The sequence below is a fragment of the Spermophilus citellus genome (assembly GCF_964194105.1).
Source record: "Spermophilus citellus genome assembly, chromosome: 2".
NCBI classification, from domain to species: Eukaryota; Metazoa; Chordata; class Mammalia; order Rodentia; family Sciuridae; genus Spermophilus; species Spermophilus citellus.
The window spans coordinates 201,561,693-201,581,852 of NC_138183.1; the positions used below are offsets into that span (position 1 = coordinate 201,561,693).

At 36.1% G+C, this 20,160-nt stretch overlaps 2 protein-coding genes across 2 annotated transcripts in view; one reads left to right on the top strand and one right to left on the bottom strand.

Annotated features, from left to right (window-relative positions):
* The window catches only part of LOC308641762 (uncharacterized protein), a gene marked incomplete at both ends in the record, with an annotated part of 46,476 nt that overhangs the window by 5,617 nt on the left and 20,699 nt on the right, over positions 1-20,160 (top strand). Inside the window, 2 exons of the mRNA XM_081280370.1 lie at positions 5,161-5,473; positions 17,756-17,849. Coding sequence (XP_081136496.1) covers positions 5,161-5,473; positions 17,756-17,849 — 407 coding nt within the window. The remainder of the gene's footprint in view (positions 1-5,160; positions 5,474-17,755; positions 17,850-20,160) is intronic.
* On the bottom strand, positions 5,137-6,081 carry LOC308637760 (olfactory receptor 5P76-like; the record flags this gene model as incomplete). The annotated part of the gene is made up of 1 exon (XM_081274525.1): positions 5,137-6,081. One exon carries the CDS (start codon positions 6,079-6,081, stop codon positions 5,137-5,139), a length of 945 nt encoding a protein of 314 aa, XP_081130651.1.

The following is a 20,160-nucleotide window of genomic DNA, read 5'->3' on the forward strand; positions in this document are numbered from 1 at the left end:
AGCTCATCCGGTACTTGTGCCTGTTTATTGCATACTTTTACTTTCGCAACAAGGCCTCAGGTTATGGGGCTGGAGTCTTTCATTATGTATCTCCATTCTGTTATTCTGAACTCTACTATAAAGTCCATCCAAGAAGTTTGTTTAATTTTGATGATTTTATTTTTCAGACTATTATTTTTTTATATTATATTATTATTTATTTTCCTCTTGTTATTGTTGACTGGGGGGGTCGATTTACTGTTGATTGACACATAATAATAATAATACATATTTATGGGATACAACATGATATTTCTATTCATAATATATTTTGTAATTATCAAATCAAGGTAGTTACCATATCCAACACCTGAAATATTTTTCATTTCCTTGTGGTGAGAGCATTCAAAATCCTCTCTACAAGCTATTTTGAACATATAAAACATTTTTGTTAACTAGCCACCCTACTGTCCAACAGAGAGACAGAGTACCAAAACCTTTCCTCCGATTTAATATAACATTGTTAATAGGTACAATGTTACAGTTTTATAATTCAGTTTGGTTTATTATTTTAACTTCAATTTCTTTGCTGAATTTTTTTTTCATTTCTTTCAAGAAAATTAGTGTTTGGTGAAGCATTTTTTTAAACATATTTTCTTTTCTTTTTTAATATCTTTATTTCACTTATTTATTTTTATGTGGTGCTGAGGATTGAACCCCAGGGCCTCGCGCGTGTGAGGCGAGTGCTCTACTGCTGAGCCACAACCTCAGCCCGGTGAAGCATTTTTTTGATGGCTGTTTTAAAACACAATCAGATCATTTTGACGTCTTTGTTGGTGTCTTTGTCTTTTCCTATTCAATTTGTGAACATTTTAATTCTTGATAAGACTAGTTATTATTGTATTATGGACATTGGGGATATCATCATAAGATATATACGCGCGCGTGTGTGTGTGTGTGTGTGTGTGTGTGTGTGTGTGTGTGAAGCAGTTTTCCTGTTTGAGGTTAAACTAGAATTTCTAGGAAAGAGTACATGTTTGGACTTCTGCTGGGCCCCACTGGAGAGGTTCTGACCATGGAAATGTACAAGGCAGTGTTCCTCTGGTGAGCAAACTCGAGGGGTGGGGGGTGCTATAGGTGCCCTTTTCCCCATGGTTGGTATATTTTGCAGTCTTCCCCAGGCACTCTTGAGATAACCAATGTATGCTTGGCAGGAGCACTTGTCTAATCATAACCCAAACATCTTACATTGTGACCAAATGTAACCTATTGATATAAATAAAGCCAGCAGCCTAGAGGAACAGCCATTTGGCCACTTAGCCATTGCTGCCTCTGCATCTTGCTGCTGTCTCCTTTTGCTTTCTTTACACCCCACTGATACCAGAGTACCAAAAATGGAGTGTGACTCACATTGCCTCCTTCCAGTTGGGTGAGGTGGAAGTCTAGCACCCCCTCTGCCCTGTTGACTCCTTTCAGATGGCAGCAGAGGAAGTGGGGTCCTGATGTGCATGCCTCCTCCCTCTGAGTAAGCTCTGCTCACCACTGGGCAGTGCTGCCTCTAGGAAGGAGGAGGAGGAGAGCCGGTGGCACTGCTTTGTTGTTGCAGGTGGGGAATCTCAGTTCCCACTGGCTGCACACAGGGGAGAGGACAGAATACCCAGAGTCTCACCTCACATCATTAAGTCTGTGGCTGCCTGGTAACACAGGAAGCTCATTTCCCCAGTAGAACCACCAACACCAGCCAGGCAGGGGGCTGGAAGGAAGGGAGGGGTGAGGATCAACCCCCTGGTTGGCCTCACTGAAACCGGAAGGAGCAGGAGGATTCTACCTTTTCATTAGTGTTTGTCCGAAGAAGGGCGAGAATTGCTAACAGGTGTTCTTTTAAGGCTACTTTTCCCCCAGGTTTTTGACTAAGGACAGGTTTTTGTTAAAATTTTTTTGGTCTGTGTCTGTTGGTGGTCCTGGGTTGGAGGCTCTGTTTGCTCCTTCACGGTAGATGGAAGCAATAAGGAAAGCCAAGAGACTCTCCTCTATTTTCTTCCTCCAGTCTTGAGATCACTTAGAATCTGCCTTCTGAAGCCTTCCTATATTCATTTGTTCTATCTAGAGTTTCTTTTTAGTAATAAGAGGGTAGTCCTGGGAGGAATGAGGATAATTCATCTTCAGTTAACCAGAAATCTCTGCCTTCAAACATCAAAAAGTACTTATCCAGATTCTTATTTTTGTTTGTTGTTTCAGAGAATCTCATACAAATTATCCTGTCACTGTCAATTTATATTCAGATTTGGACATCTCTGTATTTTGAACAGAAAGACTTTGCCAGAAGTAAATGTGTCAGAAATAGTGTCCCCTAGAGCCAAATGTTCTGTTTGTCAACCTTCTCAGGGTATATATCTTAAAAGAAATCAAAGAATTAAGAGGACAGTTGTGATCTTGATCCTTTGCTTATCCTCTATGTGTCTTATCTTCTGTAAAATAAGATCTCAAAGTCAGCAGAATCAATGGTTCAAGAAGGAGCAAAAGTTTCATTCAGCCATCCATTAATTTATCAATTTTTTCATTCATTCATATCCAATATGCATTTAAGTTCTAGGAACTATATGAAAATTAGGAACTATGTTCCAGGAACTGTGTGAAAATTAGAGTCTTGGGGAGGAGGAATTTTTTGTAGTTTCCTCTGTGAGGCTTCCAGCATTGTGAAAACACAAGCACCTGAATAAATAACTACCAGTGCACTAAGTATTTTGAAGAAAACACCTAAGGTTCTACAAGAGGATAATGGTGTTCATAGTATGGTCTGAAGCTTTTCCAGAAGGCACCCTAGAATTGGTCAAATAACATATAGGTTGGTAGCTGTAGCATACGTAGGTTTTGCCTAGGTAAAGGAAAACGTGTATTTTACGAAAAGTCCAGAGGCAGCAAATAATGGGGATATGTTTAAGGATTTGAAAGAAAAACAAATAATTGGTTCATAGAATCTGTATTCTCAGATACCTAGAGGAAAATTCATAAGAGATGGAAAGAAAACAAAGGTCATATTCAGGAACTGATAAGACATGTTAAGAAAGGTATCTTTATTCTAAAATCTTCAGAAATTTTAAGAAAATTATTTATATTTATGGCTATAGTTGGCAAAGAGAGAATGAATTGGACGAGACTTAGAGACAGTAGATAGGGTTATATTACTTAGGTTTCCCCAGAGAGACAGGTTTACACACAGAGACATGAGTACACACATATATATACACACATCTATTTCAGAGAGGGAGAGAGAAAGAAAAAGAGACTGAAATTTTAGGGATTTTGTTCACATGGTTGTGGGGGCTGGAAAGTCAAAAATCCAAAGGTCAGGTGAGCAGATTAAAAATACGGTGAGAGCAGGGAGGAAGAGCAGGAAGAAAAGATTAACATTAAACAGAGACATGAGATGGGAGGGAAAGGGAGAGAAAAGGGAAAATGCATGGAAATGAAGGGAGACCCTCATTGCTATACAAAATTACATATAAGAGGTTGTGAGGGGAATGGGAAAATAAACAAGGAGAGAAATGAATTAAAGTAGATGGGGTAGAGAGAGAAGATGGGAGGGGAGGGGAGGGGGGATAGTAGGGGATAGGAAAGGTAGCAGAATACAACAATTACTAATAGGGCATTATGTAAAATTGTGGATGTGTAACCGACGTGATTCTGCAATCTGCATTTGGGGTAAAATTGGGGGTTCATAACCCACTTCAATCTAATGTATGAAATATGTCAAGAGCTTTGTAATGTTGTGAACAACCAATAAAAAAATAAAATAAAATAAAAATAAATAAAAATAAAAATACGGTGAGAGTTGGTTTTCAGTCCAGAGTCCAAAGCCACTCTGAACACAGAAGTTCTTCCTCTTCAAAGGACCTGAGTCTTTTTTGCTTAAAGTCTTTATCTGAACACAGCCCATCCATACTGTGAAGGATGACCTCCTTTAGTCAATGACTGCTGATTTAAATGTCAATCACATCTAAAAAGATACCATCAAATGAGTGTCTATAGTGGTATTGTGCCAAATAACTGGCCACCACAGTCTATTCAAGCTACCACGTAAAATTAACCCATCACAGTGGTGCTATCTATCATAAGCAAAACATGGAGGATCTTATTTTGAAGTATAAGTGCTAATAATGAAGATGGAGAAGAGTAGTAGTTAAATGTTGGTCTCAGAATGGACAAGACATTGTGATCAAATATAGGAGTGTAGGGAAAGAAGTAAATTACCCTCACACTTCTGGATCAATAAGCTGAGTCAATAATAGTGCCCCCTACTAGAGGGGAACAAGTTGTGAATAAAGAAAGGACAGGAAAAGATAAATAAATTTTGTAGTCATCAGCATGTAGATGTAAAGATAAAACTCTCAGGGTGAAAATATGCATCCCTTAAGCTTCCTGACCATGAGTGACAATATCTAACCATGAGTGAGTCACTCCAAGCATGTTCCACTTTTTCCTCAAAGATTGCAGGAATTGTGTTCATTTATACATAGAAAATCCCCTTGTGACCTGACAAAGAAATTCACACATTAGTCAGGGACATCTTAACATTTTCTTCTGTGGTGAGCCTTCTATATCCAAGGCTGAACTCATAGGCTAGGAACACAGACCAGAATTATAGGGGACCACAAAACCAATATCCAACAGATAATCACAGTGCAAAAACAAACTAAAAAACACATCTCTAGCAATTTTATTTTCTGTTCTACTTTGTAATTTTCTTTCAGAATGCATACCCAATCATAAATGACATTATCATGTACACTGCAGGATGAGTTGTGGTTGAAAATGAATACAACCTTAAAGATTGTACGCACAATCACCTCAATTTATAGTGATAATTACTTCTGAAAAAATATGAATACAAATGAAAAAGAATTTTATGCAGATTATGTTTATGGGAAATAATTTGTCATTCTTAAATATAAATTAAATTTATTAAAGCTAATTCATTACAAACTTATGATTTACTATTTGATATCTAAAAATAAACCCTTCTACATTTACTAAAATACTCCACATGGGCTAATTATGTACCAGTAGGTATATTTCAACCAAGGACACACAATTTCCTTTTATTAATATATCTATGAGATATTAGTACTCTATCTAGTCTAACCAAAAAACAGATAATTAAGAAAATATTTTCCTACCAAGTGCTCTCTTCAGAGCCCCCTTAATCTCCTGGTTCCTGAGACTGTAGATGAGAGGGTTCAGCATGGGGATCACCACCGTGTAGAACACAGACACCACCTTGTTCTGGTCAGTGGAATAGTTGGACCTGGGCATCACATAAATGAAGGTAATGGTCCCATAGAACAGAGTGACCGCAGTGAGGTGGGAGGTGCAGGTGGAGAAGGCCTTGTGGCGCCCCTCAGTGGAGCTCATCCTCAGGATGGTGATGAGGATGTAGATGTAGGAGATGGCAATGACAAACACAGTGACCACAATGATGGAGCCAGCAGAAAATGTGGAAACAATTGCAGAGACTCCAACATCAGAACAGGAGAGCTCAACTAATGGAGCAAAATCACAGAAAAAATGGTTGACTCGATTTGGTCCACAGAAGAGCAAAGAAAAGACAGAAAGGGTAAATGAAGCACCATTGAGGAAACCCCCTGTATAAGCCACTACAAATAACTGGAGACAGACTTGTGTGGACATTTTGGTGGAGTAAAGCAGTGGGTTGCAGATTGCCACAAAGCGATCATAGGCCATGGCAGCCAGAAGGAAGCACTCCACTGTCCCAAAGAAAGTGGCTGAACCAAGTTGGATGCCACACCCAAGGTAGGAGATGGCATTTCTCTCCACCAGGAAGTTTACAAGCATATTGGGTGTGACAGAAGACGAATAGCCTATGTCAGCAGAAGCTAAGTGGCTCAGAAAAAAGTACATGGGGTGATGGAGCTGAGAAGAGACTCTGATGAGAATGATTGTGCTGAGATTGCCACAGATGGTCACCAGGTAGATGCACAGGATGATCACAAAGAGGAAGACTCGGAGGACTGGATCCTCAGTTAAGCCCAATAGAATGAACTCTGTCACTGCAGTGTGGTTCCCGGTGACCAGGGAATCCATGGGACAGTGGCTGCTGAAAAATGAACTTGTGAGGAAAACATGACATTATATTATAAAATTTATAAATATATGGTTTTATTTGAATTAATTAATTAATTAATAAAAATATGGCTTGCAAAAATAACAAAAAGGAATCATTAATTATGACAAAAATAATTAAAATGTATGAGACCAATTAAGATTTGAGTAATAGCTAAATTTATTTTATGCTTACTAAATTATCACCCCATAGATTAAAATTTATATGTATAGTTCTATTTTAATTTCCATGAAATTAAGTACTTTTATTATTTCCATTTTATAGTTGAGGAAACTCAGTTTGAAAATGTTAAATAACTTTCCTAAGGTTACACAGGAAGTAGGCGAATCAGGTATGAACCCAGGCTGGTTAAAATTTGTCTATTCTTTTAGTAACCATTGCTGTAAATGAAATGCTAATTATAACAAATTAGATGGTCCTTACAATAAGTACATGTGTAAGTGGGGGATAACAGGTTAGCCTTTCAGCTTTCTGGAAGTTGTTACATAAAAGAGGCACTTCCTTAGTCACATAGTTTACAATATCTTTCAGTTAAATGAGGCCATCTTTAAGACCATTTTTTTAAAATGAGAAATATATTTTTTTCTGATAGAACAAGGAAAAAATATCAAGGAATCAAAGTAATAAATTAAATTACCTATTGTAAATTTATTAAACATTTTTATTATTTCCAGTTAAACCATTGCTTTAACAAAGTACTTGAAATGCCATTCTAATCACTATTAAAATATCATATGATTAATATTTAGAACAAATTATTAAAGTTTGTTTTCTTCAAGGACATCAAATAATTTTATAATGTAATATTTTCTCAAATGGAATATTATGGAATGAAACATTATTATTTTCAACACAACATAGAGCTGAATCACATTTCAACCTAGAGTTAATATGTTCACTCAGGATCACCCAACAATGTGTCAGGTTCACTCTAAACTCCCAAGACTTTTGGTCTTATATCCTTTTCTTTGTCTAAAATGTCTAGTGCCTCTGATGCTAGAACATTCAATCAATAAACAAACTAAGTTTTCCTGAAAATTTTTCAGGGTGTCCCCAAAGTATGTTAAAGCTGCTGTATATTTTTTTATTCTTATGAGTTCTTTTTTTATTGGTTCTTTTTATTTATATGTGACAATAGAATATACTGTGACATAATTATAAAAGCAAGGGATATAATTTGTTCCAATTCAGTCCCAGTATTTCCCCTTCCCCTTTATTACTCCTACCTTCTGTTGCCTTCCCTCCACTTTACTGATCTTTCTGCTATTTACTTACATATTTTTAAAAATCATTGTCACTGTGCTATTTATATATATATAAATACATACATAGAAAGACCGGATTCATTCCACTGACTTTCCCTATCCTATCCCTCCTCCCTTCCTTTCATTCCCCTTTATCTACTCTTCTGATCTTGCTTCTGTTCTTTTTTTAAAACCCTCTCCCACTTATTTTGGATAAGCTTCTGCATATCAGAGAAAACATTTGACCTTTGATCTTTTCAAACTGGCTTATTTTACTCAGTCCCCAGTTCTATCCATTTACCAGCAAATGCCATAAAGTCTTCCTTCTATATAAGCTACTGGATTTTTTAGCATTATGGTAAAGAGCTAAGTTTAGCTACTATTAAAGATCATGCAAATTTCTAATCTTATAGGTAGATAAATGAGGAATCTTGGAAAACTGAATTATTTCCTGTCTATTCACAGAAATTTGTGGAAACTTTAATTCAACTACAATTATTTGCTAGCTGACTGGTTGGTTATATCTGCCTTGTTTCTCAACTACAGTTTAGGAACATAGAACAACTTAGAAGAATAAAGTGTTCTTAAGTGTAAATAAAAATCAGTAAATTAGATTTACTCACAAAAGCCAAACTCTTACCTCTTGAAATAAGCATTAATTTATGTTGCTGTAGCAAATGCAAAGTCAGTATTAATATACCGTAGCTGTTATCCATTAATATTAGTGTTGCTTTTGGGGATAAATCTCTGAAGATTCTAGAGTCAAATATGAATTCAAAAACACTGAGGATCATTCTTACATTCTCAAGGGAATATTGAGTAGTTCCTTTCACACAACCACAACTAATCTTCAAGGATTCTGTCAATTCTCAAGTGATCTTTTTTTTCTTTTTAAGTAGATATTGGTACACTTTCATTTGATAATTATTGAAAGTATAATCAATTATTTCATAGCTAAATATTGGTTCTAAGCTTACTTTGTTAATTCAGGCTTAAAAATACTAAACTGCACCCAGAGAATTGGCATAAACCTGTAATCCCAGAGACTCAGGAGGCTGAGGCAGGAGGATTTGAGTTCAAAACCCACCTCAGCAAAAGTGAGGCACTAAGCAATTCAGTAAGACCCTGTCTCTAAATAAAATACAAAATTGGGCTGGGGATGTGGCTCACTGGTCGAGTGTCCCTGAGTTCAATCCCTGGTACCAAAACAAAATAAAACTAAGCTACAAATATAACATGGTAGCTTATCTTTTTTTCATTACCACCTGTTCATTTTAAAGTATTTTATAGTGTTAGATCTAAGACACTCCCTTAGGTAACTTGAGGAATATGGGGAAGTTGACAAAATTGAATTTTAAATATCAAAATTATTTAAGATATGCACAAATTTTTATAGCCAACATCATAAAATAAAACCTCTTAAAGTTATACAGATGAGGAACTGTGAATTAAAGAGATTCTGATGACTTCCAGTTAAGACACAGTCTTACCTGTGTTATGTCCACATGCCACAAAGGATAACTATTGGTTAGTGGCTTATATGAGGCAAAGAAGGATGGTAGAAACAATGACTTCAACCTGAAGACTCAATCTAACTCTCTTGCTAATCCTCATTTAAAAAATCCTGCCTTGCCCTCCAGCTGCCCCCTTGATGGAAAAGGCTGACCATTAATAGTACTGACCAACTTTCATTTGAAGCTTACTCTGCCAAGCACTGTGCATTAGCTTTGCACACCTCATCACATTTCAACCTCACAATGATTTGGTAAAGCAAGTATTCCCATTATCCTGGATTAATAGAGAAAGCTTACTTTAATCTACTTGTCAACACATACTCAATTGGTAAAAGTAAATCCAGGTTTAAAATTTGGGGCAGATTGGGTATTAGAATGTGTACCCTGAATTCCTGCTGTCACCAAGATTTAAGTGCCCCGTGATGACCACTGGTTCACAACTAATCTCTGATGAATTATATTTCTCTCTCCACTCTCAACACTCCACCCAAGTTCCTCCAACCAGCAGAGCCTACAGTCTGATCCTGAGCACTAAGGGTGGTTTCCTCTCATTTCCTCTCATGTGTTTGCCAGTGAGTCTGTTGATCTTACCTCCTATGATCCTGTAAAATGTGTCCACTTCTACCCATCTCTGCACTGATTTTTCTATGTTCATGATATTCTTTTACATCACAGCCAGAATGAGTTATTTCTTGAAAGAAATTAACTTCACTCATTTTTATTGGTATCAAATAATTGCCTGCTGTAAGTTAAAATGACTCAGATAAAAAGGCAATGGGCCAGTGCCACATCAATACAAATCTAAAGCTCCCTTCAGGTAACCATCTTTTATTCTTTTAACTATTTTGTGATTGAGATACTTCAGAGTATGAAAATCATACAGTTTGCTAGGGAAAAAAAATAGTATTTATGTGTTCCTGCTATTTTCCCTATTTAATTTGAACATAATGGGTACAAGGAAAAAACTAATGGTTTTCCTGGGGGTGAACAGATCTGTACAGAAGATAGTTGTTGAATTTAAGTTCCAAATAATAATATTAAATGCTTCAAATGTCAAAAAAGGAATAAACTTTAATGCAATATTTTATTTCAATGAGAGAATAAAAATAATTTCTCACAGACAAGAAAATTTTGTGATATTGAGTTTAAAAGTTGTATAAAAATAAGCAAGTATAGGGCCTGGGGGTATAGCTCAGGGGTAGAGCACTTGCCTACCATACAAGATTCCCTGGGTTCCATTCCAGCACCACACACATACACACTCTAAAATACAGTTAAATGGGGCTGGGTTTGTGGCTCAGCTGTACAGCACTCACCTAACATGTGCAAGGTCCTGGGTTCAATCCTCAGCACCACATAAAAATAAAAATACAGTTAAATGTGTAAGAATTTTCAAATAGACTGTATTGTATTACAATATTACAATGCCTCTTGCCATGTTGAGATTTCCAATTGTATCAAAACTGTATCAATATTTGGTATTATTAAGCTTTAAATTTAACCAAAGTAGAATTTTACACGAGTTTTATTTTACAATAAGCTACTCAACTTTATTACAGCAAAATAGAGCATAAATATAAATTTTATCTCGAAAAAAAATTATGGTTTCATTTTCTTTAATAAATAATCATGTATATTTTCCCAACATTTTATTCATATTTTATACATAACAAGATGTAACAACTACTAGCTCAGTTCACTCTCATCTTAACAATGTAAGAGTAATTTGAAAATGCTTAATCACATTTGTTTTCAGGAAATTGCAAATTAGAACATAATAGATACTACTACATAAATAGATACTACTACACAGTTTAAAGCTTAATAATACCAAATATTGATACAGTTTTGTTACTGCTGGAAATCTCAACATGGCAAGAAGCATTGTAATACAATACAATCTATTTGAAAAATGGTTTGAAAATTCTTTTACATTTAAACACTGTTATCTATGTGCAGTGGTGCACGCCTGTAGATCCAGTAACTCTGGAGGCTGAGGCAGGAGGATTGTGAGTTTGAGACCAGTCCTCAGCAGCTTATTAAGACGCTATCTCAAAAATAAAACATAAAAAAATGACCAGGGCTGTAGGTCAGTGGTGGGGTGTCCCTGAGTTCAATTTCCAGCACTAACAACAAGTTAAGTAAATAAATTTAAAAAAACCCACCCATAGACAAATGGAAAATTATATCCACACAGATGACTCCAATGTTCACAGAAGCTCTATCCACAATAGCACAAATCTGGAAACAATGCTGAAGGCCACCAACTGGTGAGTGAATAAAAAAGCTGGCATTATCTGTATAATGAAAAATGACTCAGCAATAAAAAGAAACAGACTGTTGATGCACCCATTATCTGTGAATCTCAAAATAGCAATGCTGAGAGAAGTTAGATGTGATAGTCTATATTTTACATGATTTTCATTTTATAAAATTACATAAAGATAATCTAATCTATTTTGTTCAAAAAGCAAACCTGGAGTTGCCTGGGGCCAGCAGAGGGGAAAAAATGGATTTCAAAGGGGCAGAAATAATCAATTGAGAGGTGATTGAAATGTATTTTTATTTGATTGTGTGTGGTTTTGGTTACATGGGTGTAAAATACATTTTAAATAAATGTGTTCATTTTAATTCTGAAAATCTTTAAAAAGTCCTCAAACCTGTGGTTTGAAAACACACAATCTTTCCTTGATGGCATTTTTCTTAGTTTTGATGTATGTCTTGCAGGGTGCTATATGTGCTATACCTTGTGCTACATGGATATATACATTTGTCTAAAATTCTCAAACTATATGCCTAACATTTATGCATTATATGAAACTATATTTCAATAAATAATGTAAAATAAAAATTTAAAAATCCCCTTTCTGGGAGCTTAGTGGGATTTTGAAAGGAAGTAAAATTAGATGCACGTAACTAATTTACCATGTTTATGCAGAAGTCCTTCCATATTAATTATAAAATTAATTTGTAATTTCTTTTAAAAAATACAACTGGAATTTTATTTGAAATTAACCACACAAGTATGTTAGGATTAATATCATGGGATTGACATCTTTATTATGTTGAATTTCCCAATCCAGAAGATGATATATACTTGCTTTCATTTCATGTGTTCAGGTTGCTTTTGATTTCATGGATGTAAACAATAGAAAAACCTGTCAACAAAAGTTAACATATTTATCACTTCCAGTGTATTTAATTAGTTCATATACATCTAATTACAGTCTGAAACTATTTTCCTACAGTTTGAAATTTTTCCTCTATATTTTTATTGATGTTTCAGTCCACATACAAAAAATTATTGCCTGTTTTATTTGAAAACATTTATTTTCCTTAATTTTTGAAAGATATCTGCATAGGCTTAAAATTGTTTTTTGACAGGTTTTTCCTTTTACATCTAGAAATTTTTCATTCCAGTATTTTCCAGCTTTCAGCAGTAATTAATCACATCATTGCTCTCTCTGTGTATAATGTGTGTGTGTTTTTTTAAAAGAGAGAGAGAGGAGAGAGAGAGAGAGAGAGAGAGAGAGAGAGAGAGAATTTTTTAATATTTATTTTTTAGTTTTTGGTGGACACAACGTCTTTATTTTATTTGTATGTGGTGCTGAGGATCGAACCCAGTGCCAGGCGAGCACACTACCACTTGAGTCACATCCCCAGCGGTGTGTGTTTTTAATGGTATTAAATTTTAATTTTTTTTAACTGACAATGCAGCCACAGTCCAAAAGCAACGAAATTGACATTTTCTTACCATTGCAAAAATGAGTAGCAATAATACAAATGCTGTTCAGTTGTTTATGTTGTTTTTAAAACAGTTGTTTATGTTGCTGAGGCAGCACACCAATAGTAGGTTGCATTTGTAGCTGTCTTATTCATGATGTGTCTACATTCAGGGACAAACACCTGATTGTTTTATTTTCTATTTAAATTCAAATATATTTGTACCCTAATAATGAAATATTGAGTTATATGTTATTTTATATTTAATTATTCTTTTTTCTTCTCCCTACATAAATAATTAAGAAATTGTATTGAAATGTGTTCTTATACTATGGCACCTTTGAAGATTTCTTCACTTTTAGCTTTTGGCATGGTAGTATTGTGCTCATAACTTGTGTGTGTGTGTGAGAGAGAGAGAGAGTGTATGTGTGTGTGTGTGTGTGTGTGTGTGTATCTTGCTTATTATTCACTGAGATTCCCCCCCCCCCTTAGGTTAACAGTTTTTACTAGATTTGGAACATTTTTAATAATTTATTCTTCAACTATTTTTATGACCTTTCATTTTCTCTGCTTCTCTGAGCCTCCCATAATATATATGTTGGACTATTTGATATTGTTCCACAGGTCTACTGTCTTTGCTGATTTTTTAAAAATTCTGTTTTCTCTCAGTTCATTATATTGTAATTTTTTTACTTCTCTTTTTCTTTGTTTTAAATTGACATAATTGCATGTATTTATTTATAACATGACATGATGTTCTGAAGTGTATATGCATTATGGAATGGTTAAATCTAGATAATCAACATATGCATTACCTCCCATAGTTATCATTATTGTGGTTAAAGTATGACTCTCTGGCCACTGAGGCCTCCTGGGTTGTGGCTCAGTGGTAGAGCACTTGCCTAGGACATGTGAGGTATGGGAATCTATCCTTAGCAGCACATTAAAATAAATAAATAAAATAAAGATATTGTGTCCATATGCAATTGAAAACTTTTATTTTAAAAAAGGATTTATCTAAACCCAAGTTTGCTGTAATCAGTCAGCAGCTATGCACATTAGAGATCAAGCCCATATCATGGAGTAATGGGTTCCCACGGTGGCACAAGAGCAAATTTTGAGGCTCAGTCTGCAGGTACCAGCCTAGAATCAGGAGTGGTAGAGGTTTATTCAATGTTGGATTTTACTGAGGTCTGTCCAGTGCTGGTTCATACTGTGTTGAAGACTAAGGCAGAACCCTATGTTTATTTCTCTCTTTTTTTCCCAAGCGCATGATGTCTGCCTGTGCTGGCGCTGCCTGAAGTGTGGAGGGTGGGGGAGGTGCAGGTTATGCAAAGCTATCAATCCTGCCCACTTCAGCACATTATTTCTTATTATTGTGCTCTAACCAAGTACTGTGATCTATCACCTGATTTCTGTAGCTTTTATGAAGGTATTTTCATGCCTGGATAGATGTTCAAATTGATTGTTCTGTGGGGTAATAATCATTAGAGTTCTATACTGCAGTTTTCTCTGCCTTAATGAAATTAATCTAACTAAAGATGGGAGGGATTTCTAAGAGGTCCAAGCAGGTGAAAGAAAAAGTGAATAAATGTGATGATATAGAGGTGACTTAATATAATGCTTCCTCAGAAGATTGGCAGGAATAGTATTCATATACACCCCCACACAAAGGGTACCTTCTTCTGAGATTCATCAGCTCCTCTGTATTGTGTGATGGGATTATAGCTACCTCTGGTCCATTTGGGTTTCCATTTATTAAAAAAAGAAACATCTCTGATCTATTCTGGTTGCCATTTATAAAAAGAAAAATTTTTTAAAAGAACCATCTTTTTCCATCTCTTCACTTTCAGTCAATGCATATCCTTAAAGCTTAAGGGAGTTTCTTCGATGAGTATATACTTGGGCATCTTTTATAAAGCTTTTTATTTTTATTCTTTATTTTTGGTACCAGAGATTGAACCCAGGGACACTTAACCACTTAGTTACACCCCAGCTCCTTTTTTTATGTATATGTATTTTTTGAGAAAGGATCTCACTAAGTTGCTTAGGACCTTGCTAAGTTGCTGAGGCTGGCTTTGAATTCAAGATCCTCCTGCCTCAGCCTCCCAAGTCACTGGGATTACAAGCATGAGCCACCACACTCAATTTAAAAAGCCTTTTCAAACCAGTCCTGGTGGTTCACACCTGTAATCCCACAAGTTCCAGGCCAGCCTCAGCAACTTAGCAAAACCATGTCTTAAACAAACAAATAAATAAGAATATAGCTCAGTGTCAGAACATCACTAGGTTCGATCCCCAGTTCACTGCCCCCCACCCCACAAATCTTTTCACCATCTTTATGTCTTTGACATACTTAGTCCATTTGTAATTAAAGTAATTATTGATAGGTAAGGATTTATTACTGACATTTAGGTAATTGTTTTGTGGTTGTTTTACATATCACTTGTCCTTTCTTCTTCTCTTGCTGTTGTCCTTTGGATTGATGATCTTCTGTAGTGAAATACTTTTATTCCTTTCTCTTTATCCTTTGTGTATTTATTATAAATATTTACTTTGCAGTTTTTATCTTTCTTGCTAAGCTCCTCTCTAAGAACCAGTTGAAGAATTTTTAAAAATTTGAATTTAATTGGTAACTACTCTGCTAAACAATGTTATTGAATTATTCCTTTCTAATTTCTGGCATATTAAGCTAATGCTATACCATAGTCCCTCTTTTTCAGTTTTGGAGATGATAAAAGTTACATTCCACGAGGGCAGACATCTCTGGCTGTATTTCACTCGTATTTCTGATAGCCAAGGCAAGTGCCTGGAATTGTATTCTGAATAAACACTCATTGTATTCTGAATAAATAATGAGCTAATGAATGAAATGATTCATGCTCTAGGTTACTGTTATCAGGAATATGGTTAAAAACATTATTTTGATGTGTAACCTGCACATATTTCTTTATAATCTGGATGGACAGTGTTCTTAGCTCCATTTTTCTAGCAAGAAATGATATTGATATGGTTTGTTAATCTTCCTGGAGCTAGCTGACATTGCATTTGGAAGAGCAGAGGATGAACACAAAGCAGATAGACCAATGGTTTAGAGGTAGAGAGACACAGAGCTGTAGCATCATCCAGCCCCATATGTCTTTGGCACATTGTATCATTACCACAAAAAAAGCAAAGATGTGAACTCAAACTTCATGAAATGTCCAATAAATTAATGTGTAAGAAAAATAGCAATATCTAATAACATGGACCAATTAGCAAGAAGCAGAAATCCTAGCACCACGAGGAACAAGTACAGTATGGCCTGTAGACATAGATTCAGATGTATGACTACATGACTGGCAATGATGGCTAAGGATTATAACTGTTTTTCAAGAATCTGGGCCAGTAGTCAGAACATGGTGCTTATGCTTCATTGTTTTTTAATTTTTTGAGTGTGCATAGTTAAGCACATGCAGTCCTTATTCCTGTGTTCATTGGCACTCTGTCATCTCACAAGTTTTCCAAAAGAAGATACTTAGCAATACTCAGGCTAGTATTTTAGTAAAAGAATGATCTCAGGGAGGGAGATAAACAGAAGGAGGCATTGGAAGGCTGTAGATGAGGATGCAGTACCAGCTGAAGTGCAGTTTCAGCCCCAGCCCACAGGTAACAGAAGCATGAATGGCACCTCAGATTGGTCCAAACTTGCAGCAACAGGACATTTTTGCTATTATTGTTTTGAAATCACTGTGTCATTCAGCAGGTGGCTATGGGCACTTCCAGATTTTTCTATTCTAATTGTCTGGGCTGATCCCCTGTAAAACAAAGGCTCTAAAACACTACCTAACTTCACTACCTAACTTCAAAAAGTTCTTTAATTTATTATGTACTGCTATCTAGACTCCTACACGGCATAACGTAGCAAATTCTGGAACCCAGTGGAGATCATTCAAAGAAAGTACCTCTCCTGGTAGGCTTCCTTCTTAATAGCTGTGCTTTCTCTGTTTTCATGCATGATGCAAACAGGTCTTCATGGATGAGGTGTCATTTTTTCTGAGCCTTAAAGGACAAAATTTTGTGTAGGTAGAATCAGGAAAAGGACTTTTCAGACTGAAGGAACAGAAAAAATAATAAGGAAAAGGCAGGATTTAATTAGAAAACAATGTGTTGCTTGAGTTGTTTGAAGCATTGAGCTTATGAAAACAGATACTGAAGATAAGACTTGTTAGAACATTAGGTAGAAGATAGTACAGATGGTTAGTGATTTGAGGGCAAGATGATGATACAAGGAATTAGGAGCCACTTGTGCTTATTACAATGATGGTGCTTAACTGGGGATGGATGAAAATGACTTTCCTTTTCATCAAGGTCTTCTGCAGAGTTGAACCCATGAGAAAGCAATCCCAGGAAACATACTTTATGCTCATTTTCTTCCTACCCTCCTCCTGTTTCCCCAGGTACTAAGTTCTCTTGACACCCCATTCCCTGTCCTATGAATGAGGTAGAAGAGACCATAGAGACTTGGCAGATTTTCAGAATTATAAAATAAATGATATTGTGCGGGATGTAAAATAGTACTGTGGGAATTATCTACATTCTAAGATACATTTTTCACAAGTTGAATTCAAATCATTTCTGTGTTACACACATCATTGAAAGCTCCCCATGGTGTGTGAAGATTAAAAATCATTTTTTGTGGCCACACATTGGGCAATACAGAGGCAAGACTCCTTGTATCTAAAGTAGGAGTCTCAAGATAATTGTTCCCAATGACCCAGGACTCTCATTAAAAATTTTCATTTTCCTGAAATGAGGATGGCACTACCTTTCATGTTACAGAGATTCTAAATTCATAAGGGACTCATTACGAGCATTCAAAATCACCTTAAATATTATCCCAGCATTAAGAGATATGTAAAATAAGAGTAAAAAGTACATAGTGGAGATATGAGACTAAATTCTTTCTCCAGATTAATTACCTTATGATTTTAAAGAGACTGGAAAGTGAGTGGAGGGAGTTTTAAATTGTTCTTACTCTTTACAATGAACATCATTCTATAACTTCCAATAATCAAATACTTGTGGGTGTCCATAGCCTTATACAAGGTTTCAAAGAAACTATGGACACAGATAAGCTGGAAATTAAGAAAGTTGCCAATTCCTTATTTTAGCTATAGAGCAAACTCAGAAAACTGGATGGGGAAAGTTTGAAGATCTGAAAACGAAGAGTGAATGTCAAACTCCAGAAGCCTGGTGTAAAAGAGGGTAAGTTTTGAGAAAAATAAACAGAAGAGTTTATCCAACATTATAAGGATCTTGTTCTCCAGCAGTTGCCAGGATTGTTGTGGAGAATGGAAATAATGTCATGCTGACCTTATCTTATATTGTGGCTGTACTTAAATAGCATGAAGAAATCATAATTTACCTTTGACATACAAGAAAACTGTCACAGAATTGAAAGATTCTCAATCAAAATCACAGAGAAATATTGTCAAACAATACATACCCTGATATCAGGGAGACAGGTGCCAAAAACTTGTGGAGGGTGTTAGTATGTAGAGGTGAATTATTGATAAAACTTTCCTAGTAATTCTAATACACCTCTGGGAAGCAGTCTACTTACAGGTTGAGTGTGAATTGATTCTATAATAAATAGGTATAGTCACGATTGTGCAGAAATGAGAGTTGCTTTCTCCTAGGCTCTATGCCACCACTGTTGCAATTTTAAGAAGTTTTTTGTTTGCTTCTGTTGTTATTTGACATTCATAAATTAAATTAAGAAAGCATTTAGAATACACCTATTCTTCCATTCATATTGCTAGGTGCCACAGTTCTTAAAATCTGTTTATAGAGCAATCAACTAACTTTAGCACATATAAATAAAGGCAAAGGAAAACAATGTATTGGAGAGGAATTATAAGCTGAAGTCCAGCTTATAAAAAACATTTTATCACAATACAATGACACGTTAGTTCAGAAGAAATGACGAAAAACCAAGGAGGAGCCTTCCAAGGAGGAATGATATTTGCATTGTCTTTTCAAGAAAGCTGTGTTTTTAGTAGGCAGAGAAAGGCAGGCTAGAGAAAATAACATGCAAAGTGGACAAACCAAGAAAGGACATGCTGTATTTGAGAAGCTGAGGGATGTTTCTCCAATATGGTTGATGGACAGGTAACACCTTGAACCCACACTAGAGCACTTGCACTTGGGGAAGCTTAGAATAAACTAGCCATGCAAGTGGTTCTCCAGACATTCAATGCCCTGCAGTAAGTATGCTCCAAAGTATGTAAGTATGAACCTACCAACTGTATAACTTTGGCAAATCAAATATTTCAGTTTAATAATATTTATATCTTACAGTAGCTATAAGGATATATGAAACTGTATAATTGAAACATGCAAAAAAGGTAGAAGTTATTAGTATATCTAGTTTGTAAGAAAAGGGGATCTAAAAGATGTTTATAGTGAAGAGACAGCACATTTATAGATAGGAAATTAAAAAGCTGGTAGAGGTGAGACTAGGTCTAGGAGAAGGAAGCACATATAATGTTCACCCCATAGGATAGATGTAGGGCAATAGCAGAGGGGATAAAAATAACCAAGGTGTCAATAAACAGAATACTGTAATTATGGAAGTGACTTATTGGGGTAAAAAATGTGGAAAGAGTGAAAATGTGTTGGATAGTAGCACTCTGATGTCTATAAATCAGGAAACAGGAAAAACCTCTGATATGCGAGGGATATGGTTACTTGTGTTCTGAAAATTTTGCGTCCAGTACTTGGAGAACATTCTGAAACTGGAGATGTGCCAAAGGAAATTTAAGTCTTTTCTTATAGAGACCGGAATTGGGGAGTGGTACAAAATGAGTGGTAGCAGAAGCAATAAGAATGGAAATTTTGCTTTAGAAGTGAATCGACTGAGAAACCTTCAGAGGAAAGAGCCTTTGTGAAGTGGTCTCAAAGAGAAGCCTCATGAATCTTGATTGAAGATTGCTTGAGTAGATTTATGGCCCACCTCAGGATATCTGTAGTTGTTGTGGGCCAGCCATGGGCTGTGGGGTGTGAACTATGAGCGTGAGTATACAAGGGGACTGGACTGACGTTGCCTCTCTGTGTGGACTGGAGACATATGTGTCCTTTTTGCTGGCTCTGCCCATGACCCACACACAGCACATGAGATGGGTGTGGCCTTCCAAGATGACCATAAGACATCACGAAGCTAGACTCAACCCCCTGAAACCTGACCCCCCTCATTGGGGTGGAACTTTCTCAGTGTCTTCCCCTCAATAAAAAAGGGTTTCAGAATGTCCTCCTCCTCTTTTTTGTCTGCCTCTCTTGTGGGGGCTGGAGCAGAAGAGCCTTTCCTGAAGAATCCCAAGAAAAAGATATTGTCTCTGTCTTGATGTGATTATTCCATGCCAACCAAATTCACCTACGGTGATCCTGAATGACTTAGTCGCTTGTCACGGTATGCAGTAGCTGAGCCCTGTGCCTGCGATGTTCTTTCGTCTGATCTTCACATATTCTCTGCATGTTGTCATTCTATACTCCATTTACGTATGTCACTTCCTCAGAG